The 26681-nt window shown below is 41.5% G+C and overlaps 1 protein-coding gene across 1 annotated transcript in view; it reads left to right on the plus strand.

Annotated features, from left to right (window-relative positions):
- LOC132121958 (integrin alpha-X-like) overlaps positions 1-26681 on the plus strand; it is a 41121-nt gene that overhangs the window by 12277 nt on the left and 2163 nt on the right. The window contains exons 5-21 of the mRNA XM_059531724.1: positions 4239-4350; positions 4467-4597; positions 4693-4838; positions 4997-5144; positions 5553-5703; positions 5861-5934; positions 6278-6395; positions 6479-6618; positions 6731-6877; positions 6985-7188; positions 7643-7776; positions 7866-8002; positions 8575-8726; positions 8908-9039; positions 21204-21277; positions 25724-25862; positions 26547-26645. Coding sequence (XP_059387707.1) covers positions 4239-4350; positions 4467-4597; positions 4693-4838; positions 4997-5144; positions 5553-5703; positions 5861-5934; positions 6278-6395; positions 6479-6618; positions 6731-6877; positions 6985-7188; positions 7643-7776; positions 7866-8002; positions 8575-8726; positions 8908-9039; positions 21204-21277; positions 25724-25862; positions 26547-26645 — 2238 coding nt within the window. The remainder of the gene's footprint in view (positions 1-4238; positions 4351-4466; positions 4598-4692; positions 4839-4996; positions 5145-5552; positions 5704-5860; positions 5935-6277; positions 6396-6478; positions 6619-6730; positions 6878-6984; positions 7189-7642; positions 7777-7865; positions 8003-8574; positions 8727-8907; positions 9040-21203; positions 21278-25723; positions 25863-26546; positions 26646-26681) is intronic.

Consider the following 26681-nt stretch of genomic DNA (forward strand, 5'->3'; position numbering starts at 1 on the left):
CTTGTACATTACACATCACGCCCTGATGTCACATGTCGTTACGTGACCTTTAGGGGTTGTGTGTGAATGCACGCACATAGTCCGGGTAATCACTGGCAGTGTGAAAGTGCAAAATCTAGTGGCCCGAGAACAATTGCCAGAACACTTAACCCATGTATTTTCCGGAATCGCAGTGTGAAAGGGGCTATGGTGTAAGCAGGTCCTGGAGTAGGAGGCATGACGTGAGCATATTTTGACTTGGCAGGCGTGACATGAGCAGGTGAAGGAATGACAGCCATGTTGTGAACAGGCTCTGGCATGGAGGCAGCCATTTTGTTAACAAGTTCAGGTGTGGCATAAACTATTTCCGACATGATAGTCCTCATGTTGGAAGACACTTACATGGGGACAACTGCAGGATTGCGGGGTCCCTCATCCGCAACACCCAGACTGTTCAGACTGCTGATACATTCAAGAATGAAGCAAATGTCTGTATTTATGAGGGGGTTATTGAATCAGTGACTTAAAAAAGATGAATCATTCAGTAACAAAATACAACTGTGTTGCTCAGGGATGCCGGACTGTGCTGTGATCTTTGTTTGAAACTGTTTTTGTGAACAAATCGAGCAAAAACTGTAAACATTCCAGTCGAGCAAGTAAAGTTCTCTTTCACTTGCCCCTTCAAAAAAGTCCCAGAGAAGTATTAATATGGAGCTTTGTTACAGCATATAAAACTCAACCCGCCAAAGTGGCTAGTGGGAGGCCCTTCTGATGGCTGCAACACACTGCAAAAAAAGGCTTAGTAAAAGCAAAAGGATAAACTGTTTTAATAAGCTGCCCACAACAAGCTGGTGAATTGGTAATAAGGGCATCATGACTCATTATTTTGTGGCAAATTTCATTATAGAAATGCAAATCAAAACAAATTAAATGTAAAATCTCAATGCAAAATTGCAAATAATTTAGGGTAGCTCTTTACATTTAAGGTTCCCTTTGTGAAGTCATTTACAAATGCTTAAGTCATTGATAATCAGTTACAATTGCATGAATAAAAAGGGCGGTTTCAATGCAATACCTGCCAAATAGTGAGCCATAATGAACTCGCGATATAAATGCTTAATAAATATTTTTGTTCATACACTCTAAACCAGATTCCTGATTTATTTCATGATGCAGGGAAAAAAATATTTGTACTGTATTTTTGGTTTTCTCTTGTACATTTTCTTACTATGTTGCATACCAGAAGCCCTTGATACTCTTTTAAAGTAGTTTTTGAAGTTCATGGAATTTTTGATTTTATTTTATTTTTTAAATGTAGCAGTGCAAATAAGGCAAAATAAGACAAATATTTGTACAGCAGAAATGACTGGAAATTATATAACAATAGGCTATAGAATTTACATGCACTTCCATAGATATTTAACATTGATTATCTGATTGTAGTATTATACTATGTAATATATGATGTATTCATTTAATATTGACTGCTAATGATGCAGACAAGTGAAGTCTTTCCAAAATTTGTATTTTATTAAAACAAATATCATAAATTAACAAAATTAATAAATATAAATTAATTAAGATAACAATTACAGATGATAAAAATGAAATATTGAAATCCGGATTTTAGGGATTTTAAGAAATTAATAAAAAATCCAAACTGAATATATTCTGCTAAAACTCTAAGAGACTCATCTGAAATCTAAGTATAATAATCTTCAGAGGTCAAAAGACAAAGGCCTTTGGAGCATGTGACGAGAGCGAGAGAAAAAGAAGAAACTTTTTTGAAAAGCCAATTGGACCTATATATACAGTCGTGGCCAAAAGTTTTGAGAATTACATAAATATTGGAAATTGGAAAAGTTGCTGCTTAAGTTTTTATAATAGCAATTTGCATATACTCCAGAATGTTATGAAGAGTGATCAGATGAATTGCATAGTCCTTCTTTGCCATGAAAATTAACTTAATCCCAAAAAAACCTTTCCACTGCATTTCATTGCTGTCATTAAAGGACCTGCTGAGATCATTTCAGTAATCGTCTTGTTAACTCAGGTGAGAATGTTGACGACCACAAGGCTGGAGATCATTATGTCAGGCTGATTGGGTAATAATGGCAGACTTGACATGTTAAAAGGAGGGTGATGCTTGAAATCATTGTTCTTCTATTGTTAACCATGGTGACCTGCAAAGAAACGCGTGCAGCCATCATTGCGTTGCATAAAAATGGCTTCACAGGCAAGGATATTGTGGCTACTAAGATTGCACCTAAATCAACAATTTATAGGATCATCAAGAACTTCAAGGAGAGAGGTTCAATTCTTGTAAAGAAGGCTTCAGGGCGTCCAAGAAAGTCCAGCAAGCGCCAGGATCGTCTCCTAAAGAGGATTCAGCTGCGGGATCGGAGTGCCACCAGTGCAGAGCTTGCTCAGGAATGGCAGCAGGCAGGTGTGAGCACATCTACACGCACAGTGAGGCCAAGACTTTCGGAAGATGGCCTGGTGTCAAGAAGGGCAGCAAAGAAGCCACTTCTCTCCAAAAAAAACATCAGGGACAGATTGATCTTCTGCAGAAATTATAGTGAATGGACTGCTGAGGACTGGGGCAAAGTCATATTCTCCGATGAAGCCCCTTTCCGATTGTTTGGGGCATCTGGAAAAAGGCTTGTCCAGAGAAGAAAAGGTGAGCGCTACCATCAGTCCTGTGTCATGCCAACAGTAAAGCATCCTGACACCATTCATGTGTGGGGTTCCTTCTCATCCAAGGGAGTGGGCTCACTCACAATTCTGCCCAAAAACACACCCATTAATAAAGAATGCGTCCAAAACACCCTCCAACAGCAACTTCTTCCAACAATCCAACAACAGTTTGGTGAAGAACAATGCATTTTCCAGCACGATGGAGCACGGTGCCATAAGGCAAAAGTGATAACTAAGTGGCTCGGGGACCAGAATGTTGAAATTTTGGGTCCATGGCCTGGAAACTCCCCAGATCTTAATCCCATTGAGAACTTGTGGTCAATCCTCAAGAGGCGGGTGGACAAACAAAAACCCACTAATTCTGACAAACTCCAAGAAGTGATTATGAAAGAATGGGTTGCTATCAGTCAGGATTTGGCCCAGAAGTTGATTGAGAGCATGCCCAGTCGAATTGCAGAGGTCCTGAAAAAGAAGGGCCAACACTGCAAATACTGACTCTTTGCATAAATGTCATGTAATTGTCGATAAAAGCCTTTGAAACGTATGAAGTGCTTGTAATTATATTTCAGTACATCACAGAAACAACTGAAACAAAGATCTAAAAGCAGTTTAGCAGCAAACCTTTTGAAAACTAATATTTATGTAATTCTCAAAACTTTTGGCCACGACTGTACACAAGATGTCAGATGTCTACCGTCTACAGTACAAATATTTTCCATCACTTGAATTAGATTGAAGTCAATGCTGGGTCACATTAACATGACAGTGAAATGCAACAGATAAGATCAGATACATCTTTAGATACAGCAGATCTTAGCAGCAAAGTAATATTTAAGGATTGCTATGATATGCTGTATCTAGGTGTAAAACCACAGCCTCTTCTTTATCTATTGCATCACATGCTCCAAAGGCCTTTGTCTTTTGACTTCTGAAGATTGTTATACTTAGATTTTAAATTGTTCTCTTAGAGTCTTAGCAGAATATATAAAAGAATCATAAAGAATAACTCATAATGAATATACTGTATACATGAATATGAAAAAATAAGATAAATAAAGCAACATTGGAAATACACCACATTTGTACTGCAAAAGCATGAAAGAAAGGGTAACACTTTATTTTAATGATCCTGTTGAACATTCTGTTGACAATAAGTAACATTGCACCTTCATATCTAACTCTCATTAGAGTATTTATATATTTCTAGTACTTATACTTATTAGAGTACTTATTCTAACCCTAATCCAGCCTATACTAGTACTCTACCAACACTCTGTTGAGAGCTCGTAGATATGTAGGTGCAACGTTACTTACAGTCAACACATTGTGTTAAAGTGTAACCAAGAAAAGAGTGGGTGCATGTACTAATGTGAAAAAGTACACCATAGGACATCAGCATGCTTTGGTTAGTATTTGTATTATTTTATTCATTGTTGGATATAAACCTGCAACAATCATAGACAATCATAAAGATGGTCAAAATAATATAACATTTGCACCTCCAATTTTACACTAGTGTCCAGAGTTTATCATATTGGAAATAACATCTTAATTTCTTTCAGGTTTGTGGTCCAACCATACCTAAGAACTGTGATGTAACCACTTACAACGGCATGTGCTTTAAAATCAGTTCAGACAATGTTGTAAGCAAATCTGTGCCAAGGACTCTGAGAGGTATTTGTATGGGGTTGTGACAAATCAATATTCATACTGTATATGACATGATTATCACTGCCAAGGAGCTTTAGATTGAAGGAAACATTATGCAGTTTTTTTTTCTCCAACCTCAGAATGCCCAAAATCCAAAATTGATATCGCTTTTTTAATGGATGGATCTGGAAGTGTACATGATGTGGATTTTAATAAGATGAAGGTTTTTGTTATAGAAATGATCAAAAGTTTTATAGACCATGATACACAGGTAGGACAATCAATGAATTTATAATGTTCTAGATTATATATGATTCTAGCACCAATTTTACCATCAGGAACTAAATCTATCTATCTGTCTTACAGTTTGCCATAGCACAGTTTTCTACAGATTGTCAAATTCATTACAAGTTTCAACAAGTAAAAAACGCCAAAGCATGGGAACATGCAGTGACTGTGATACGTCAACTGAAGGGATGGACTGCAACAGCAACAGCTATAGAAAAACTTGTGTAAAGCATGTTTCCTGATATTTCATTAAAAGTTTATTTAAACACAATATACTTTACTTAAAAAGAAAAACTATGACCATGAACAATATTAACATATATTATACAGTTAAACAACTTTTACAGTTGCATCATTATTCTGAACTATTTTCCATCAACAGGAAAGAGCTATTTGTTAGTCAGGGAGGTGCAAGACCATCGGCCAGCAAAATTCTGGTTGTTATCACAGATGGTGAATCAACTGATAATTTCTTGAGAGAAGCCGTTCAAAAAGCACAAGAAAAAGATATAACACGATATGCTATTGGGGTAAGATATGCTGCCCTCCCTTATGTGTTTGTCTTGGAAAAGGTTTGAAGTTTTTTTTTTTTTTTTTTTTTTTTTTCGCTGCGTAAATTAAATGTATGTAAAATGGAAAATCTGTCACCATTTACCCACACCCTATGTCATTCCAAACCTGTATGACTCACTTTTTTCTGAAGGTTTTTTATTTATTTATTTATTTCCATAAGATAAAAGTAACTGGAAACCAGTGTTGTGTTGGACCCACCTGACCTTCATTTTTTTTGACAAAAACAAATTAAACATTCTTCAAAATATCTTATCTTGTGTTCAGTAGGGGGAAAAATCATACATATTTTGAATGACATGAGGTTGAATAAATGATGCCAGAAGTTATAAACATTATATTTATAAAGCTACTTTGAATTTTCTTAGGTTGGCAATGCTTTTAATATAGACAAAGCAGCAAGAGAGCTGGCAATTATTGCATCTTTACCCACCAATAAGCATGTGTTCAAAGTAACTGACTTTGACGCGCTGGAAAGTATTCGTGAGCAACTCAAAGAGAATATTATTGCCATTGAAGGTATGTTTGCAGAGAAGAAAAAAAAAGACTGACAGAATGTTTACATTTTACAGTTGTCAGCTGTTATGTGAGTTCATGTACCATATCTATTGGGTTGATTTATAATAATAATAATAATCGATTAGTTAACTGTGTTGTTGCTTCTTTTATTGGCTAGGAACCCAGACCACTGGTGATTCATCTCGGATGGAGTTTGCACAGGACGGGTTTAGTGCAGCATTAACATCAAATGTAATTATATTACGTCACACCAACCCTAAAAACGCATTACATGAAAATAAAAAAAGAAATACTAGCATTCATCCAATTAATGATACTGACACCACAAATATGCAATAAAGAACATTATTCCGGGGTTGAAAAATGTAGGTTACAGGGTGAATTATCAGTTTACGAATACACGACTAATTGTGAATGCCGGTTAAAGAATGAGAAGTGTGAAAGTGTGAAGCAGGATAACCAGGATTCTGTTTAGAATTTCCAAGGGTTAATATTTCAAGTGTTAAAACCATAAACGGAACATGTATGCTTGTAATACAAGCAGCATATCATTCCTCTAATATCCTGCACTCAGACAGATATAATGATGACTGCAGTGGGAGCTTTCCAGTGGAAGGGTGGATATCAGCTCTACACACAAAATGATCAGTCAAATGTCTTTCAAGCTGGAACTGAGCATGACAGTTATTTAGGTAAGATCTTTTCTTTGACTGTTTATATCAAAATCTAATCAGTCAAATGCAGCAGAATATTTTTAAGTCTATTTTATTTGCAGGTTATTCCTTAACAATAGCGACAGTGTTCGGAACAAAGTATGCAGTCATGGGAGCACCAAGACACAAGCATAAGGGACAAGTAATAGTTTCAAGAATTGATAATATTCCAAGGACTTTAAAAGAACTGGATGCTCCTAAGGTTATAAAACTCATATTTGTGTAAAATATTGGCACGTGGCAGAAACAAGTTAAAGTAAGCTCAAAATAGACTACATGTTAAGCTATATAGCTTGCCTTTTTTCTTTTCTCAGCCTCAGATTGGCTCATATTTTGGAGCTGAGGTTTGTGTGGTGGATTTGGACAGGTTCTCGAGAACAGTCCTCCTGTTGGTATCGGCACCAACATACATGGAGCCTGACCGGGAGGGTAAAGTGTTTGTTTACACCTTCAATCGCCGGGTAAACGATAGGGATTAAATGTTTTAGAACATTTTGAAAATCAGTTCTGCTTTAAGTTTAGATATTTGATGTGCTTGCTTGTTAACTTCTCTCTCTGATCTTCACAGTCGTACTTTGTTTTTTCGGGTTTGGAACTGGTGGGAACACCAGATCAGAGGGGTCGGTTTGGCTCTTCTCTGGCCAGTCCAGCAGATCTGAATGGTGATGGTTACATGGATGTGCTGATCGGAGCTCCTTTAGAGGAGAACGGAGAAGGCAGCATCTACATCTTCAATGGTGGAGAATATCAAATAGATCCCAAATATTCACAGGTGCAATGGGTGGGAAAAGAGTTAATAATAAAAAAGACAAATTAACACTGTTTTGGTACTTTGCACAAGTAGGATTGAAACACATTCTGTTTTTGTTGTTGTGAGAACTATTGGATATTTTAACTTTTAATGTTCGAAATAAAAATGTTAAAATTAAGGATTTTCCCTAATTGTTTTACACTGATTACAGATTTGGTGGTGGATTCATCATGCACAACCATTATTCAACCCTGTTAAAACAATTCAAACAAATAATTTTCTTTACTGTACTGGAAATAATTTTAGCAATAAAAACTGAGCAAGAATCCAAGTATGTATTGTCAAAACACACCAACAAAAATATCCTTTGTGGTCAGTGCCTATTATAACTTAACTATAGATGTTTTTCTGTTTTACCATGCTGAAATCCTCCGTGCCTCATGCTCCCGGTTTCCTTCACTGTATGTGATGACAGAGGATTGCTGGGTCATCTGTGACATCAGGTTTGCGGTTCTTTGGGATTTCGTTGAGTCAGTCCTCTCTAGACCAGAGTACAGACAGCCTTCCTGATATTGCTGTTGGAGCCATGGGAGCAGTTCTGCTACTCAGGTGTGTTTTTGTTTAATACAGAACTCTACATATACAAAACTGCAGATTCAGTCATCAACATACATATGTGTTATATGTGAATCATTCAGGTCCAGACCCATCATGCAACTGAAAACCAAAGTAACTTACAACCCATCCAAAATACCAACCGGTGAAACAGTGCAGCCACTGAAAAACACCATGAAAGTGTGCTTCACCATGAGTCCATACAGACACCGCGTAAAAGGTTTATCCAAAATTAGAAATATTCTTTGATGTTGTAAAGATGTGCAGATATTTTCCCCTGTGCCAGTTTAAACAGCAGGGACAACTATAAATGTATTGTCTCTGTGGTGTACTGAAATGTTAACATGATAATCCCTGCTTAGCAGCATTGGTTTAACCAATGATGTGAATTTGGGGGCATTTCTATCGGTTGGACCACCAAATGGCATAAAGGGAATGCAACTGGAAACCTGTCTGACTTTTGTTGATGTAACTAGTGGCATAAGCTTTAAACACAAGTTTTATTCATTCTGAGATAATTCATCAGAGTCAGAGACAGATATGACAAACATTTTGTGGTCAGAATTATTTATTTATTTTGAAATAAATTAATAAATATTAAATTACATAATAAAATGCACTTTAAATATTTTTTTAGTTGTTATAATAAGACAGAATATTACTGTTTTTACTGTAATTAGTGCAAACATGGTACTATAATAAATATGTTGAAAATATTAAGTCTGACTTAAACAGTACTGCAGTTTTTAAAATTGAAAACAAGACTGTTTTATGTTTATGTTTATTATCTAGGCTTAACAGCAAATATTAATTACACCATAATTCTGGATGCCAAGCGACAGAAATATCGAACATATTTCTCACCCAAAAACCGCATCTCCAATGATTTGATGAACATTAGACTAAATGAAGAAACTTGCAATAGTCATTCTTTCTTTATAGACGTAAGTCTGAAACATTTTTTCATACTTTTAAATATCAAAGTCTGTTATTCTGGCTGTATGAAATAATGTTTATGAATGGGAATAATTAAGTTGTACTTTATAATAAGATTCAACAATGTACCAACACAAAGTGAAAATCGTGATTTTATGGTACATGAATATCTTATATGTATCCCATCAGGCTTTCTCAGAAGATGCTCTGAACCCATTGTCCAATCAATTAACATTCACTTTTGAGGGTCTACCATCTGCCAAACTGCAAAACATAAGGCCAATACTGCTGCCGTGGATAAAGACCACCACAGACCACAATGTAAAAGGAGGCACATCAAGTTCAATTGCAATGTCACATGTATCTTTCATATGTAATGTTAAAGGGAATAGCTCATCACTATTTAATGTATGTCACCTGTATGACTTTCTTTCTTTCTTTTAGTAGATAAGTAGATATTTTGAAAAATGTCTGTGCTTGCCCTTACAATGAAACTCAATGGGGTTGAGGGTTTTTTTTTTTTTTGGGGACCTTATTGACTTTTATTGGATGAGCTAAAACATTCTTCAAAATGGTTTATTTTTTATAAAAAAAAGAAAGAAAAAAGAAAGAAAGAAGAAATATACAAAAAAATCATTTGAAATTAAACAACAATAATAGTGATGAAAGAATTCTGAGTTTTGGGGGAACTATCCAACTCAAAACACATGGCATTTTCAATTTTCTATATTTCTGCATAAGACCCAAAAAATCAGATTTTCGCACAAGTCCTGAAAGAAGACAAAGAGAACCCATTCAAACAAATGAGACAATATATATACACTCACCTAAAGGATTATTAGGAACACCTGTTCAATTTCTCATTAATGCAATTATCTAATCAACCAATCACATGGCGGTTGATTCAATGCATTTAGGGGTGTGGTCCTGGTCAAGACAATCTCCTGAACTCCAAACTGAATGTCAGAATGGGAAAGAAAGGTGATTTAAGCAATTTTGGGCATGGTTGTTGGTGCCAGACGGACTGGTCTGAGTATTTCACAATTCACTACAACAGCAGAAGACCCCTCCGGGTACCACTCATCTCCACTACAAATAGGAAAAAGAGGCTACAATTTACACGAGCTCACCAAAATTGGACAGTTGAAGACTGGAAAAATGTTGCCTGGTCTGATGAGGCTCGATGTCTGTTGAGACATTCAGATGGAGGAGTCAGAATTTGGTGTAAACAGAATGAGAACATGGATCCATCATGCCTTGTTCCCACTGTGCAGGCTGCTGGTGGTGGTGTAATGGTGTGGGGGATGTTTTCTTGGCACACTTTAGGCCCCTTAGAGCCAATTGGGCATCGTTTAAATGCCATGGCCTACCTGAGCATTGTTTCTGACCATGTCCATCCCTTTATGACCACCATGTACCCATCCTCTGATGGCTACTTCCAGCAGGATAATGCACCATGTCACAAAGCTCGAATCATTTCAAATTGGTTTCTTGAACATGACAATGAGTTCACTGTATTAAAATGGCCCCCACAGTCACCAGATCTCAACCCAATAGAGCATCTTTGGGATGTAGTGGAAAGGGAGCTTCGTGCCCTGGATGTGCATCCCACAAATCTCCATCAACTGCAAGATGCTTTCCTCTCAATATGGGCCAACATTTCTAAAGAATGCTTTCAGCACCTTGTTGAATCAATGCCACGTAGAATTAAGGCAGTTCTGAAGGCGAAAGGGGATCAAACACAGTATTAGTATGGTGTTCCTAATAATCCTTTAGGTGAGTGTATATATATATATACATTTCAGTTATTTATTGAGAAAATGGTCCATTGTTGCATATCAACAGACATTGCAAAAGTATGGGAATCTTTGTTTTAGTATCTGGTGTGACCCCATTTTGAAGCAATAACTGCAAGTAAAGTTTCCTGTAGCTGCCGATCAGTCCTGCATAAATGACGTTTTTATTAACAAGATTCGGGAGGAGCGCGTCAGATACTTAGCCTAATCAACACAGGTGGACCATAATCAAGTAATCAATCCCATAGTATAAATATCGCTGACTTACCTCTATCCATTGATGGTTTATCAGCATGCTGGCTCGCTTTCGTCTGTCACCTTATCACAGACCCAATTTTCCTACCAACGAAGAGAGCTATACCGGGGATCATTCAGATCTGCTGCTTTTGCCGGACCTGCGATCATTCCTACCCAGCCAAACATGGCCGTTGAGCACCATTAAGCGTCATCGCGACAGCTGCTCTCCTCGCCAAGCCACACGTCGTGGCAAATAGACCGTGCAAGCCCCGAGCTCGCCTCGTTCGACACAACGATCGTGTCGCCCAAGACCGAGCTCTCCTTGAGCGCTGGATTGCAGAAGCAGTAGCAGCCATTCAACCAGCCTGGGCCGCACCCCAGTTCTCACCGCAGCAAGCCACTCTCACTTCCCGCCGCGGCTCAGCATTTCACCGCAGCTTTTCCGGCCGAGGCTCAGTTTGAGGCCGCTTCCTCTAGCGGCACAGACCGCGTGACGTAAACCAATACATTTTCAGGCGAAGACGCTAAAAGCAGGTTCGCGGCTAAAGTTTGTTAAACGACGTCATGACGCAGTTCCGTCTTCTTCTTCTACTAGTGTTTCATGGCGGTTTGGCAAACCAGGGTAAAGGTGCGTTACTACCACCTGCCGATCTGGAGTGTGGAGTGCGCATAGATTTGGAAGACCGACACAAACGTAGTTCCGTCGGACGACGATGCCACTTTAACCACGAAGCCAAGGCATTATTTCCAGAGCCTTCATCCACACCGAAATGTCCAAGACATTACATTAGCCTTACCGCGCATGTTTAAACCTCACTGAAATGTAGTGATGGCAAAATCGAGGCCTCGTGAACCAATGAAACAGTTTTGTGTTTCATTGTGCCATGTGTGCCATATTGTTTCAAGGCTTCGAATCAATCCGACACCCGTCTCAACGGTGACACCTAGTGGTCACTTGCAGGTGTTGATCTGAAACAACCTTGACGAGCCATTAAAAAAATGTGTTGTTTTTTTATTATTATAATGTTCTAATATGTGAAGCTTGTAACCTATAGGCTCCTCACTGTGCATAATGTTATTTTGGTCATGAAAAATGAATATTAATAAAAGAAATCAAGCCACAATGTCTCACTTTTTTAGAGATTTTTATTCAAAAATATTAATTTATCTGCTGTGGAAGGACTTAGCCTACTTCTTTTTTTACAGATAATTTCTCCAGCCTTTGAAAAAATCCTCTCACAAGGGACACTTGTTGCTGGCATACAAAGATATTTTTTTGCAAGGACATACAAATGAGGAAAGATTACTGCTCTCTCTTTCCAGTAAGTTAGTGGATCATGAGTTCTGGGCAAATACGCATCGTTGATGTATTTTTTCACTTCCACTGTGGCATCAGCTGTAGCATTGTGTATCATCTTGGTTTGATGGATGCGAGTATCAAAAAGTTCCCATAAACTGTCCTGTGTTTCTACTGGTGTTGATGGTGATGGTGATGGTGATGGTGATGATGATGATGATGATGGGTGTGATGTTGACATTTCTGGGTCTGAATAAAAATGAAAACAGCAATTAGTAACAAATCCTAAACTGACGGCATATATGAAGGATATATTATATTACATGATTCAGATTACATAACATAACACAGACTGAAACTGCTCACCAGGATTTGTGTTTGAACGCATCAGTGAAGCACACTCCAGTGTGATATGCTTTTCAGCTTCCTGGGCTTTGGCAGCTTTTCCAAATGCCACATTTTTGAACCTTGGGTCCAGCAGTGTAGCCAGTGCCAAGGCTCTAAAACTCTCATAACCTCCACATCTGGAGTGCAGACCTTCTTGCAGATGTGAGCCTATGAGCCAAAACAGGAGAAACACATATTTATAATAATGACAATAATATGACAGTTATGGCCAATCACATGGGTAGTATGGTCATTGTGGCCTACCTAATTGAACAGTTGATTCCTGCTTTGCATTTCCTTTTTTCTGTGCAAGCTTGTGCTGCAACATCCTGTACAGTGGTATAAGCTTTGAAGCAGACACTCTCTTTTCCTCTGACATCTCTGTTGTTGCGAGTTTGAATGGTTGCAGTATTGACAATGATTGTTCAATAATGTCAGAATCAATACTTGTCAGGGGAGCAGTATCATTGTTTAAGTTGGAAAGTGCAGCAGCCACTGGTTCACGTTGGTCATACAAGCGCTGTAGCATGTCAAATGTGCTGTTCCATCTCGTGTCAACCTCCTGTATCAGTTTCAGAGTTGGTCTTCCCATCAAGCTCTGCATCTCCACAAGCTTGTCCTTTGCTTTGCAGCTGGATCTGAACAACCCCACTATCTTTCTGGCCTTCTGGCGTATTTCATTGATGACTGGGGTTTGATCTAGTGCCTTTTTCACAATCAAATTTAAAGTATGAGCAAAACATGGGACATGGCGAAGGTGGAGTAGCTGGGCACTTAGGATCATGTTAGATGCATTGTCAGTCACCATGCACTGAACTTTGGAGGTTATTCCCCACTCAGCCATTAGCAAGGCTTTAGCCTCCATGAGATGCTGGGCTGTGTGGGTTTGGTAAAACCTCCTTACACCCAGTACAACAGTTGCCATTTTTGCCTCTGGTGTTATGTAATGGCAAGTCACACCAAGATATCCATCCATATTAATGGAGGACCACATGTCAGCTGTAAGCTAACAAATTCGGCCTTTTGTAGGTCCTCCATTGTCTTCTCCTTGGCTTTGTTGTACTTTTCGCTGACCATTATTTTAAGCACCTTCCGGGATGGGAGGACATAGCTTGGATCAAGCTTGTTCACAAATGCCCTGAATCCCTCATCGTCCACGATGGTGAAGGGCTGCAGATCCTTCACCACCATGTTTATAAGAGCCTCATCCAATTCCCTCTGTCTGACTTTTAAAAGAGAAGACAAAACATACTTTCAGACAAATACATTGGAAAAATACAGCTTCAATTAGTGCACATCTATTAAAAGTATAGCCTACTGGTTCATTATTTGGAAACCTTCCAGTGTTTATAATCAGTGCTTTATATAACTTATAAACTTTATAAACAGTGTCCCAAAAGGTTGTAATTATATTTCAATTATAATTATATCCCAAACAATGCATACCTTGCTTAGATGGCCCAGCAGTGTCAGTAGCAGGCCTAGGTACAGGGGGAATGCTATCCTCTGCACCCTGCAAAATGGCAGGATGAGTGCTCCTCAAATGGCGCATCATGGATGATGTATTGTTGCAGTAGGCTAGCTGCCGATCACAATACACACATCTCACTTTATTTGGGGTTTCTAAATGGAAATGCTCCCACACCACAGATGTACGGCATCTCTTCTGGGGAGCTTCCATTTTATCTATCTATCCAAATCTATCTATCTATATATGAATCGATCTATGTATCTAGATTTGTATCTTTAATCTATGTATCTATATATGTATCTATCTATAATATATGTATTTATATATGTATCTATAATCTATCTATATATGTATCTATCTATAATATATGTATTTATATATGTATCTGTAATCTATCTATATATGTATCTATCTATTAATCTAGCTGTCTATATATATTTATATCTATGTATCTATTAATGTGTCACTATATGTATACTCTGTCTGTCTCTAGCCTCTCAGTCAATGTGTTGTGTAAATTTAAATGTAAGTCTAAATTGCCTATAACTAATCAAATCGCACTATGTCACTATATCACCAAAAATCCGCTATCTCAAAGTCAAACTCCTCGAGGTCAAAATGCGTTTATTTCACTTTTATACAGATGTGCGATTGTGTGGTCTGTGCCCGACCGTTCCAATCAAACGCTGATTCGGCGGACCACACCTGATGAAACAATTAGTGAAACACTTCGAGGCTTCGTTTGGTCATAGTCACGTGACATGGGTGTTTCGAATCACGCTTCGGATCAGTGTTTCGACACATCTGCGCTTCGGGATCTCGCAAAGCTTCGGAACGACTGTTTCGCTTCAGCCATCCTTACTGAAATGATACAGACATAAGTTTCATGATAGGTAAAAAAAAAAAAAGAAAAAAAATAAAATAAAATAGCCCGAATGCACTGTAAGTCGCTTTGAATAAAAGCGTCTGCTAAATGCATACATTTTTTAATTTTAATTTCCATGCAAGTATTCTGGCAGGACCAATTTATTTAGGGACCAATTTCACCATTCACTGGCGTGATCACTCAAAATTCATCCAAAACGCAACTCCCTCGTGTTTTGACGCAGGACAGCAAGCGTGAGTAAAATTTCTGTTGCCGTTTTAGGACCGTAATACAAAAACAGGCAAGTAAATATCTTTAGAAACCACTTGGATGCGAATAGCACACAACTGCTATTAACCCATTTGCTCGCAAACATGGCCAACGGCCCCAGTTTATCATCGTTTCACTTTCACAGCACGTTAAACATCACTCTCTTACTTGATCTGGACAAACAGTGCATAAATTGAAATCTAAAGACTCTAGCTTCAATATTTGACCATGTTTCGATAAAACATCGTTTCAGTGACCGTTATTTAGTAATTTTATGTCAGGAAAACGATTCCGATTCCTGAAGGGTAAACGTTGAAGTGTCAGCTCGTGGATCATGTATCTAGTCAGAAAGAATCATGAGCAGAAACATTTTTATTTTGGGTATGTAATTTATGTCTCCATGCCAAAAAATGGGGGGTGACTGGTAAGGGGCTAATGTTACTGCTATAATCATGTCTTTCGGTACAACGTCTTACAAGACTAATCATGCTTCATCGTTTCCAAAAGCCTCTGTTTCCACAGTCCATACTACCATTTGAAAGCAACGTTCCGAATGTATCCGTCTGGAGACCGTCTAAAAAGGCCGGAGGCCAAATGAGAGGAAAGATGCTTTTCCAACAGTATCATAATAATGTGGAAAAGGCTTGAGGAATTGTCAAATCAGGCAACCAATTGCTAAGCTGGCAACACAGTAGGCTACCCATTCATTTTTTAGCTTGCCCCATCAAATGTTACTAACCCTTTTACTCTTCCCGCAGCCAACATCTATAGCAGCCGAAGCAAGCTCCGCAGGCGGCCCAAGCAGCTATCTCTTCTCCGCTCCGCTTCTCATGCTCCCCTTTACTTCTCTGTTCAACGCATCTCCCCACTGCTGCTGCAGAGTCTGCTTCCGCAGGAGACTTTTCCGTATCTCCCCACTGCCGCAGCAGTGTCTGCTCCCGCAGGAGCCTTTTTCGTATCTCCTCACTGCCGCAGCAGTGTCTGCTCCCGCAGGAGCTTTTTCCGTATCTCCTCACTGCCGCAGCAGTGTCTGCTCCCGCAGGAGACTTTCCCATATCTCCTCACTGCCTCACATCACCTCCGCTTGAAAGGTATGCCATGCATCCTAGGTTGCGGTGATAGTATCATGTATCGACGATAGCCAAGATGATATTTGGCTCATTCTCCAATCAACGTTTTTTACTATCATTATTAGGCGGCCTACCATAAATCAGCTATCAAACTGCTCCGTTAGCCCATCTCAGCACTGCATTTCACGCTCGCCCGTGCTCTCAAAGGATGATTCGAGCCCATAGGCGGCGAAGAAGTCTCCATCCACAAATAGACATAGATCATTGCAGATATAAGGTATTCCATCGTACTGTAACAGGTAATCTGATACGTGCCATATTTTAAACGAGCTCTCACAACGTTTCCGGGGTGGCGCGTCGGTCCCATCATGAGGCACGTGGTCCGGAGCGCGCATGACCAAGGCATCAGTTCAACCGAACTCACTCCAAATATAGGAACTTACCTGTTTTTGAATACCTTATATTTAAAGCGTTCGTTTAAATCCATATTAGTGTTAAAATGTTGGACTTTAAATTAAATTTACAAATGTTTTTGCACTGTTGACTGATTTTGCAGAACATTTAGACTGATAACTTCCGTGCACAGATGTGGAAAATTTGTCACAGGACAAGTGAGATGACCGTAGTTCCAACTACATGAACTAGCTGTTCTAAACATAGTATTTTATATTTAATGCCAGTTTATCAGTACGTCTGAAAGTATATTTTTCGATTATTGGTGATTCCATAGGCTCTTTTTCGTGCACCTGCATGGTTAAAATGGCAAATAGTAAGCTCTGACAAGAATAAAGAATCTTTCTCTTACTCCACCCATGCACGATTACATCGTCGATATGTACCATCGATCCCACATGACGACAATATGACGATTTGACAATGACCACATCGCTGATTCATGGCACCTATTCGGGGTCCACTGGTACAGGAAATTCAATTTATTTTTTGCATGCTTAATTTCGAATACAATGACTGCACCAAGATATTTCTGACTCGTTATCGGAAGCAGCTTATCGGATTTGCTAAACAATTATTCAAGTAAGCCTCACAGCGTCTACCCTCGTAGACAACCAAATCGTCCTTAGTATTGAACTCCCTGTCAGGCGGTGCAAGAGTGCTCCCGGTTGAGCCAACCTTTGCCTTCTCCGTTCAACTATCAGCAAAGCTTACTCGTATGACATCGTGAGTATTAAACTACTGTCAGATGCTGCAAGAGCTTTCCTGCTTAAGCAATATTGGACTTTCCATCCGACCACCAGCAAAGCTTACCCGATTAAAAAAAAAATAAAAAAAAAATAAAAAATAAATATATAAATAAATTATTTCAGTCTGCGACACGTACCTATCGAACACCAATGAGTACATCGCAGCTAAAACTAATTTTCCCTCCGATGGCAAGACGTACCCATCCAATACCGCAAATTAAGCTTTCGCCGAACACCAACGGGTGCTTCGCAGATAAAACAATCTGAATTTTCCCTCTGATGGCTGGAGAGACTACCCATCTGGTGTCTCAAATTAAAAAAAAAAAAAAAAAAAAAAACACCGGATGCTGGCCATAGCCTCCCTGGCCAGATAACCTTAACTTTTCTATCCTATGGTCGGCGAGGCTTCTCTCTTCGATGCCAGGAGCTCGAGCTCCCATCGGATGCTGACGAGAGCCTCCCGGCCAGACAACCACACCTTTTCCATTCTGCGGCCAGCAAGGCTTACCCGTTCGTTGCCAGGAGCCACACTCCCTTCGGACGTAGGTGAAAGCCCCCAGCTACCTTTCTTGCCTTTCTGTCTTATGTACGGAGAGGTTTACCCATCCAATGCATGGAGTCGGGGCTCCCATTGGACGTAGGTGAGAGCCTCCCAACTAGACAACCTTACCTTTTCCGTCTTTTGGCCAGCGAGGCTTAACCGTTCGATTCCGGGAGCTAAGCTCCTGTCGGACGAAGGTAAGAGCCTCCCGGCTAGACAACCTTTTCCGTCCTTCAGCCAGAGAGGTTTACCCGTTCGATTCCTGGAGCTAAGCTCCTATCGGACGTCGGTCAGAGCCTCCCGGCTAGACAACCTGACCTTTTCCATCCTTTGGCCAGCGAGGCTCACCCGTTCGATGCGAGTGCTCCCATCGGATGCTGGCAAGAGCCTCCTGGCCAGACAACCACGACCATTCCACGTGGTTTAGGTCGCAAAATCCATAAGCAAGCCGTCCGATGCCGCAAGTACCAAACACGCAAATAAACCCTCCCTCCTTCCTACGGTCGTCAAGGCTTACCCGTCTCATGCCGTGAGTAGCAAACTCCCATAAATCGTCGACGAGAGCCTCACGACCACACAAACTTACCTTTTCCATCCTACGGCCTGCGAGGCTTACCCAGTTGTTTCTGGGAACAGGAAGTCCCCGTTGGATGCTGGCAAGAGCCTCCTGGCCACCTAATGTTACTTTTTCTGTCCCACATCCGGAGAGGCTTACCTGTTCGATGCGTGTGCTCCCTTCGGACGCCGACAAGAGCCTCCCGGTTAGACAACCTTACCTTTTCCTTTTCTATGGTCAGCAAGGCTTACCCGTTCGATGCGTGTGCTCCCTTCGGACACCGGCGAGAGCCTCCTGGACAGACAACCTTTACCTTTCCACTCTACGGTCGGCGAGACTTAACCCGTTCGATGCGTGTGCTCCCTTCGGACGTCGGTAAGAGTCTCTCGGCCACGCAACTTACTTTTCCATTTGACGGTAGGCGAGGCTTAACCGTCCGACGTCACGAGTCTCAACCTCTTGCCAAATCCTGCAAAAAAAACAACAACTCTCAGCTACCCTCACATCTTTTAACCCTGCCTGGCGAGGCTTACCCGTTCGATGTTCTGAGTCTAATGCCCCATCGGATGCCGCGAGAGTCCTCCCAGTCGGGTTTTCCTTTCCACTCTCCCCGTCCGGCGAGGCTTACCCGTCTGATGCGTGCGCTCCCTTCAGACGTCTGGCGAGAGTTCTCCCGGTCGGGCCTATGCTTGCCGGCCGCAAGCGAGTCTCATCCATCCGATGCCGTGAGTCGAGATCTCCCTTCGGATGTCGCCAGAGTCCTCCTTGTCGGCCGGCCCAAAGCTTTTTATCTGCCAAACCGAGAGGACCCAGACGTCCGTCATCCTGAGTCTCAATCTCCTGTCGGAGGCTTCCTCTCGGTCAGCATTAGTCCCTTCACCCACTGAATAGCAGGGGCTATCAGCCAGTAGGGCCCGTACGCCGACACCGTGACCTATTCTGGTCGAGACAACTCGGGTCCTCCTGGTCGAGCACCACAACCACGCTGCTCCTCCTCATCAGCCGGTAGGGCTCACCGTTCCAATGCCACAAGCTCCCGTTGAGCATCGGCTCGAGCCCTACCGACCGGGCGCCAACAACCACGTAGTTCACTACCTGCAGCTGGTAGGGCCTACTCTTCCAACGCCCAAGTCGCTCCCTCCGGAGTACGTAGGCCCTTCCTGCCTGCCTATGTGACAACTTCTCTGAAAACCAAATTAGCCCCCGCCAGTACTCTATGCTATTTTTTTTGGGAGAGGGGGGGCGTTCTTTAAACTGGCGGCTGTCCTCTTGTACAATTCGCTTTTTGGGGGGTACTCTAGGTTCGGGCCATTCCCGAGCTCGGAGCCCTTCCCCGGACAGCACGCCAAATACGCATACCATACCTCAGCTAATTATATGTAAGCGTGAACTAGTGAAATGACGTTTTTATTAACAAGATTCGGGAGGAGCGCGTCAGATACTTAGCCTAATCAACACAGGTGGACCATAATCAAGTAATCAATCCCATAGTATAAATATCGCTGACTTACCTCTATCCATTGACGGTTTATCAGCATCCCTCCTCCACCCCATCTCCTCACTTTGAGTTCACTCTATAAATAGACGGTGAAGGGGGGGTACTCTAGGTTCGGGCCATTCCCGAGCTCGGAGCCCTTTCCCGGACAGCACGCCAAATACGCATACCATACCTCAGCTAATTATATGTAAGCGTGAATTAGTGAACCGCTTGTAGAAGTTTTAGCCCATTCCTCATCACAGAACCACTTTAACTCATGTCATGCTGGTGGGTTTCCTCCTTTGAACTGCTTGCTTCAGGTCCTTACACAACATTTCAATTGGTTTAAGATATTTGACTTGGCTGTTCCAAAATATGAACTTTGTTCTTCTCTAAAAATAGAACAAAAAAGTTATATTTTGAATGATCTATCCGCAAAACCTTTCTCCAGTAGCCCTCTCGCTTGTCCACATGATCTTTAGCAAGCTTCAGATGGCCAGCGATGTTCTTTGTGGAGAACAGCTGCTAACTTTTTGCAACTCTGCCATGGACACCATGGTTGTTCAGTGTTCTTCTGATGGTGGACTCATGAACATTAACATTAGTCGATGTGAGAAAGCCCTTTAGTTACTTAGAAGTTAGCATGGGTTCCTTTGCAACCTCTAAGACTATTTCACGTCGTGCTTTTGGAGTGATCTTTTTTGGTATACCACTGCTTGGGAGGGTAACAGTGGTCTTGAATTTCCTCCATTTGTACACAGTCTGTCTTTAGACTTCTTTGTTAAGTCTAAACTCTTTAGAGGTGGTTTTCTAAACGTTTCCAGTCTGATGAGCAACTGCAGCTGTTTTTCTGTGGTCCTCTTAGATCTCCTTTGTTTCTTTCCATGATTCACTTCCACAAATATGATCAGACTTTGATAGATCCCTGTTCTTTAAATAAAACAGGGCAGGCAATGACACCTGGTAGTCATTGCACTGAATTAAAACACCTCTTAACAGATGGACTCTAAGTTCACCTTTAAATTAACAGCTAATGCTAAAGATTCACATACTTCTACACCACATTTGTGTGTGCACTGGATAATTTTTCTCAATAAATAAATGAAAAATAAAATAATTTTTGACTCATTTGTTTTATTGGGTCTTCTTTGAAATCTGAATTTTTGGGGTTATGCTTATGCTGAAATAGAAAACTTTAAAGGGTTCACAAACTTTTAAGCAGCACTGTATGTCTAAACATATTAACTAAATTTCTAGAGTAATATTTGATTTAGTTTTTTATGATTTAGGAATGTTTTAATATCTTCATTCCACAGCTGGACTTTGAGATAAGCTGTGGACATGATGACATTTGTGTGGATGACCTCAGGATGGATTTCAGATTCTCTGGGTGAGCAAATTTGTAAGTTTAGTTATTCTGTATTATATTAAAGAATGACACAAATAAATTTGTAGATAATAACATTACTTGTTCTTTACTTGTTCAAAATGCAAAGGCGATATTTCAGGGTAAGAATCAACGTAACAGTGTGCTCTATACACTAACAACAGCAGACTATGAACTGTCGGAACCAAAGGTCTCAAGTACACAGGGAAACATACTCTGTACAATACAGTTGTTCTCTAATTAGTAACAATGAATACCCATGACAACTTTTGATTGGAAACAGGAAACAAAGGAGAAAAGAAAACTAAGGTTTTGCAAGCATGTCCATACTTTATTGCAAAACACAAGACTTTTGCAAAGAACGCAAAATCATTGACATTTTTTGTTCAGTCTTCTTATTATTTTATAATCCGTTAGGGGCTCCATACAACAATGTTAAATTATGGAATAGGGCTGTCACAATAATAGATTTTTCATATCACAGTAATTGTTGCCATAATAATTCACAATATCAATATATCGTGATATCTAAAGAAACTTTTAGGGGGAAAAGATATCAAATTATTTTTTTACTTTGTTTGAGTTTTTCTTTTTCACCCAACGAACATCAGGATTCTGATAAACGCAGGGCACAAGACTCTGGCTTTCTCCGTCTTCTTTGAAGCTCCTATGAAATAACAAGAGAGGAAATATTGTCAAGTTCAGCAGTATGATGAATACATGTTAATGGTAACACTTTACAATAAGCTGTAATTTGTTAAAATGTATGTACTAACTAACATGAATGAACAATGAACAATACATTTATTACACAATTTATTAATCTTTGTTAATGTTACCAAAAATAGTAATTCATTGTTCATGTTAGTTCATAGTGTCACACACCTGGACTCATTTTGTGTGTTTTTGCCCCTGTGACCCAGTTTCTGTCTCTATGTGGTTTGATTAGTTCCCAGGTGTGTCTAGTCATTTCCGCATGTGTTCCATGTCCCTGTTAATTTAGTCATTCCATCCACCTGTGTTTCCCTATTATCCATTGTATAAAAGCCTTGTCCTTTCAGTTCTGTTTTGTCGGGTCTACTCGTTCCTAGTTACTCGTTACTAGTTCCTTGTCTACTCGTCTACTTGTTACTTGTCAACTTGTTAACTTGTCCGCTTGTTACCTGTTACTTACCACTTGCCACTTGCCACCTGTAATTTGCTACTTACCTTGCCTTTGTTTGATTTAATAAATCCTTGTTTCGTTTATCCCTCGGCTCCGTGCTCCTTCCAGCAGCGTAAGCCGTGACAGAAGACCCGACCGAAAAGTTAAAAACTGCGTGTTTTCCCTCCGTTTTGTTTTCCGTTTTTTCACAGTCTTTTTCTTTCCGTAGTGTGTCATGGATCCCCTCTATCGCCCCGAATACCTCCTCCTCCTGCTGGAGCAGGAGGGACTGTCTCTCGAGGACCATACCAGACGGTTTCTTTTGATAGCTAATGCCACCAGCTACCCGGACCACGCGCTCTGCACCTTTTATCACGCCAGCCTGAACTCCAGGTGCAGAGCGTTGTCGCCCGAAGATGGTCCTCGGGAGGATTTCGCCGCATTCATAGAGTGGAATCTGGTGAGAAATGGGTCACCTCTCACGGTCGGCCCAATGGAGGATCTCGCCAGGTCCACTCTGGACCCAGAGCCCAGCCTACAATCTCCCCACGGTACGAGGCATAAGCCCGAGCCCACCGATGACGGAGAGCCAGAGAGCAACCCGTCAGACCAGGTGCGAGAGCCGGCGACACTGCCCACCACGAGGGAGCAAAATGTGGAGCGCCAAATGGGTCAAAATGAGGGGGTTTCCAATTCACCTATGCCAGATCCTCTGTTAAGCCCAGGAAGGGCTCCTGATCTTCCGTTAAGCCCAGGACGGGCTCCTGTTCCCCCGTTAAGCCCAGGACGGGCTCCTGATCCTCCTGTAAGCCCAGGAAGGGCTCCTGATCTTCCGTTAAGCCCAGGAAGGGCTCCTGATCTTCCGTTAAGCCCAGGACGGGCTCCTGATCCTCCTGTAAGCCCAGGACGGGCTCCTGATCCTCTGTTAAGCCCAGGAAGGGCTCCTGATTCCCCTCCCCGTTAAGCCCAGGACGGGCTCCTGTTCCCCTGTTAAGCCCAGGACGGGCTCCTGTTCCCCCGTTAAGCCCAGGACGGGCTCCTGATCTTCCGTTAAGCCCAGGAAGGGCTCCTGATCTTCCGTTAAGCCGAGGACGGGCTCCTGAACCCCCGTTAAGCCCAGGACGGGCTCCTAAACCCCCGTTAAGCCCAGGACGGGCTCCTGATCCTCCGTTAAGCCCAGGACGGGCTCCTGATCCTCCGTTAAGCCCAGGAAGGGCTCCAGCCCCAGAGCTTACTCCAATGCCTGCTCCTCCAAAATTCCCACCCTCCCACCCACTCCTGCCTCCTCCTCCGCTGTCGTCTGGCTGCCCCTCTGCTCGCCCTCAGCCTACCATCATTGTGGTGCGAGCTCAGCGGGACCGCCATCCTCCAGCGACGCCTTGGTCGGCGTCTCCCTCACCTCCGCCTCCAGCCTCTGAGGCCTGGACTCCACCTCGGCCCGTTGACCCGTCGGCTCCACCATGGCTCCTAGCTCCTTCCTCTCCGCCGTGGCCCGGCAGTCCGCAGGCTCTGCCTGGCTCCCTCGTCCCTCCGGCTCCGCCTTGGTCTGGCGTCGTCCATCCTATGCCTCGGGACTCCACTCCTCCGGCTTCGCCTCATCCCTCCGTCCCTCCGGCTCCGTCAGGCTCCTTCATCCCCTCGGCTACACCTCAGTCCTCGGTCACTCTGGCCTCACCGCGGCCTTCCGGATCCACATCGCCGCGTCAGTCACCAGAGCCATCAGTTCCGCCTAGGACCTCCGGCTCCTCCCCGTCACCCTGGCTCTTCGGCTCTCCGTCTCCGCCTCGGGCTCCTCCTCCACTTGCTCCGTTGCCGTGGGTCGAGTCCCTGGAGTCGGTGACCATTCCTCCTCCATGGCTCCTTCCACCGTCGGCCCCACCTTGGGTCGTTATGGCTGTGGCCTGGGTCCTGCTGGGTACCTCCTGCTTCAGATCCTTCCTGTCTCCTCCCTGGCTCCTCCCTCCGTCATCTCCTCCCTGGCTCCTTCCTCTGTAGTCCCTGTCTGCTGGCCCCTCCTGGGAGGCTGTCCTCCACCGGAACCTCCTCCCAAGTTCCCACCCACGCCTCCCTTTGTTGTTTCTACGGTGCGAGGACGCACCTACCGGGAGGGGGGAGTACTGTCACACACCTGGACTCATTTTGTGTGTTTTTGCCCCTGTGACCCAGTTTCTGTCTCTATGTGGTTTGATTAGTTCCCAGGTGTGTCTAGTCATTTCCGCATGTGTTCCATGTCCCTGTTAATTTAGTCATTCCATCCACCTGTGTTTTCCCTATTATCCATTGTATAAAAGCCTTGTCCTTTCAGTTCTGTTTTGTCGGGTCTACTCGTTCCTAGTTACTCGTTACTAGTTCCTTGTCTACTCGTCTACTTGTTACTTGTCAACTTGTCTACTTGTCCGCTTGTTACCTGTTACTTACCACTTGCCACTTGCCACCTGTAATTTGCTACTTACCTTGCCTTTGTTTGATTTAATAAATCCTTGTTTCATTTATCCCTCGGCTCAGTGTTCCTTCCAGCAGCGTAAGCCGTGACACATAGTGCATTAATGTTTACAAACAAAACTTATAATGCATTAGTAAATGCTGAAAAATAACTAACTAAGGTGAATAAATGCTGTGGAAATAGTGTTCATTTTTATTTATGATATTTATATATGTTAACTAATGTAATTAACTAATGTTACCTAATGATCCTTATTGAAGAATGACCACAGATGAGGCGCATGACACATTTTACAGAGTTTAATGTAGCAAAGTGGTCATGCAATTTTTAAAGATCAGTTTTAATCATGTAACTGTTAATTGATTTGAACAAAGAAATAAAGTGTTACTTCGCACAGGCAAATACAAAAATAAGACGAGTTAATTAAACACAATACTTATTAAAATAATCAACCTTTACTTATTTACACAGAAAACCGCTGTTAACAGGTTAATATAACGTTTCCCATTCTATGACTAGTAAAATAATGATGAACACCGCTCTCCTCAGAGTATCTGCAAGTGCTGCGTCTTCTTCTTGTTTGACAGTGTCAGCGTTAAGGCACAATACTGCCACCTGGGAGCTCAACCAGGTACTGGTGCTTGAGTATTGACGTGGTGTTATCACAAGAGAACTGTTCATTTTAAATGTTGTGGTTATCACTAATATGTATACCGTCACACACTAAATTAACACGATATCGATAATTGTTGCTTTGAATATCATGGTTATCGTCAATACTGCTCTATCGCTACACCCCTATTATGAAATTATGGTTTCAATCCAAGTGATTTTTTTTTTCTCTTTTGTTTCTGTGATCCAGATCTACAGTAGAAGTTGGCATCATGCAGGAGATCAATGTGACAGTGTTTGTAGAAAACAGAGGAGAAAACTCATACAACACATTCTTCACCTTCAGCTACCCCTTTGGACTTTCCTACAGGAGAATCATATCTAAACAGGTAAAACTTATATAATTTTAATAAAAACACTGACATAGTGATATCATTATCACATGGCACAGCTGATTCTTAGGGTTAGGTTCTTTTTGTATCAGCAGCCTATGAGCTTGCTGCTTAACCTTCAAATATTTGCTTGCTGTAGTAGTTGCAGTGCACATCAGAAAACCTCCACCTTCCCTAGCTCCACCTGTATAGATCTGCTATGGCATGATTCATGTATGCTATGAATGGGGGTAATTCTATATATGTTATATGTGCAGCAGCAGTATTTCTTACATGCCAAGACCAAACACATTACCATTGTCATGCACATTACCATGCGAATCCCATGAGAGTTGTCATGATAGAAATATAACAATAACTAATTTAATGTCCACTAAACACCATTTCACAATAACGTTATGTTTAATAACTGTGCACTGTAGTCTGCTGATCTTTAAAGCTGGGTGGATTCCGATTGGCTGTTAATGTTTGTGTCATTCATCAGCTGAAAACAAAAAACAAATCAGAAATTGATTTTAACCACATTTTTCCTCTGTGTCGTTTCCGTTATAGTTTTGGTGTGGACTTATTGTCTGTATTGTCACAGAGATATAATAGTTATAATTCTTGGTTTGAATATCAATTGGGATGACAATTATTGTTACTGAATGATTGTTTACGCATCATTTTCTGTTTGAGCAGGGCAGAGTGGAGTGTGTATCTCTTGACAGTGAGAAAAATGGTTCATTTGGAGAGACCACCTGCCACATCAGCAAACCCATCTTCAAAGGAAACTCTCAGGTGAGGTCACTTTTGAAATGCTCATGTGCATTTTTC

The sequence above is a fragment of the Carassius carassius genome, chromosome 40, assembly GCF_963082965.1.
Source record: "Carassius carassius chromosome 40, fCarCar2.1, whole genome shotgun sequence".
Taxonomy (NCBI): Eukaryota; Metazoa; Chordata; class Actinopteri; order Cypriniformes; family Cyprinidae; genus Carassius; species Carassius carassius.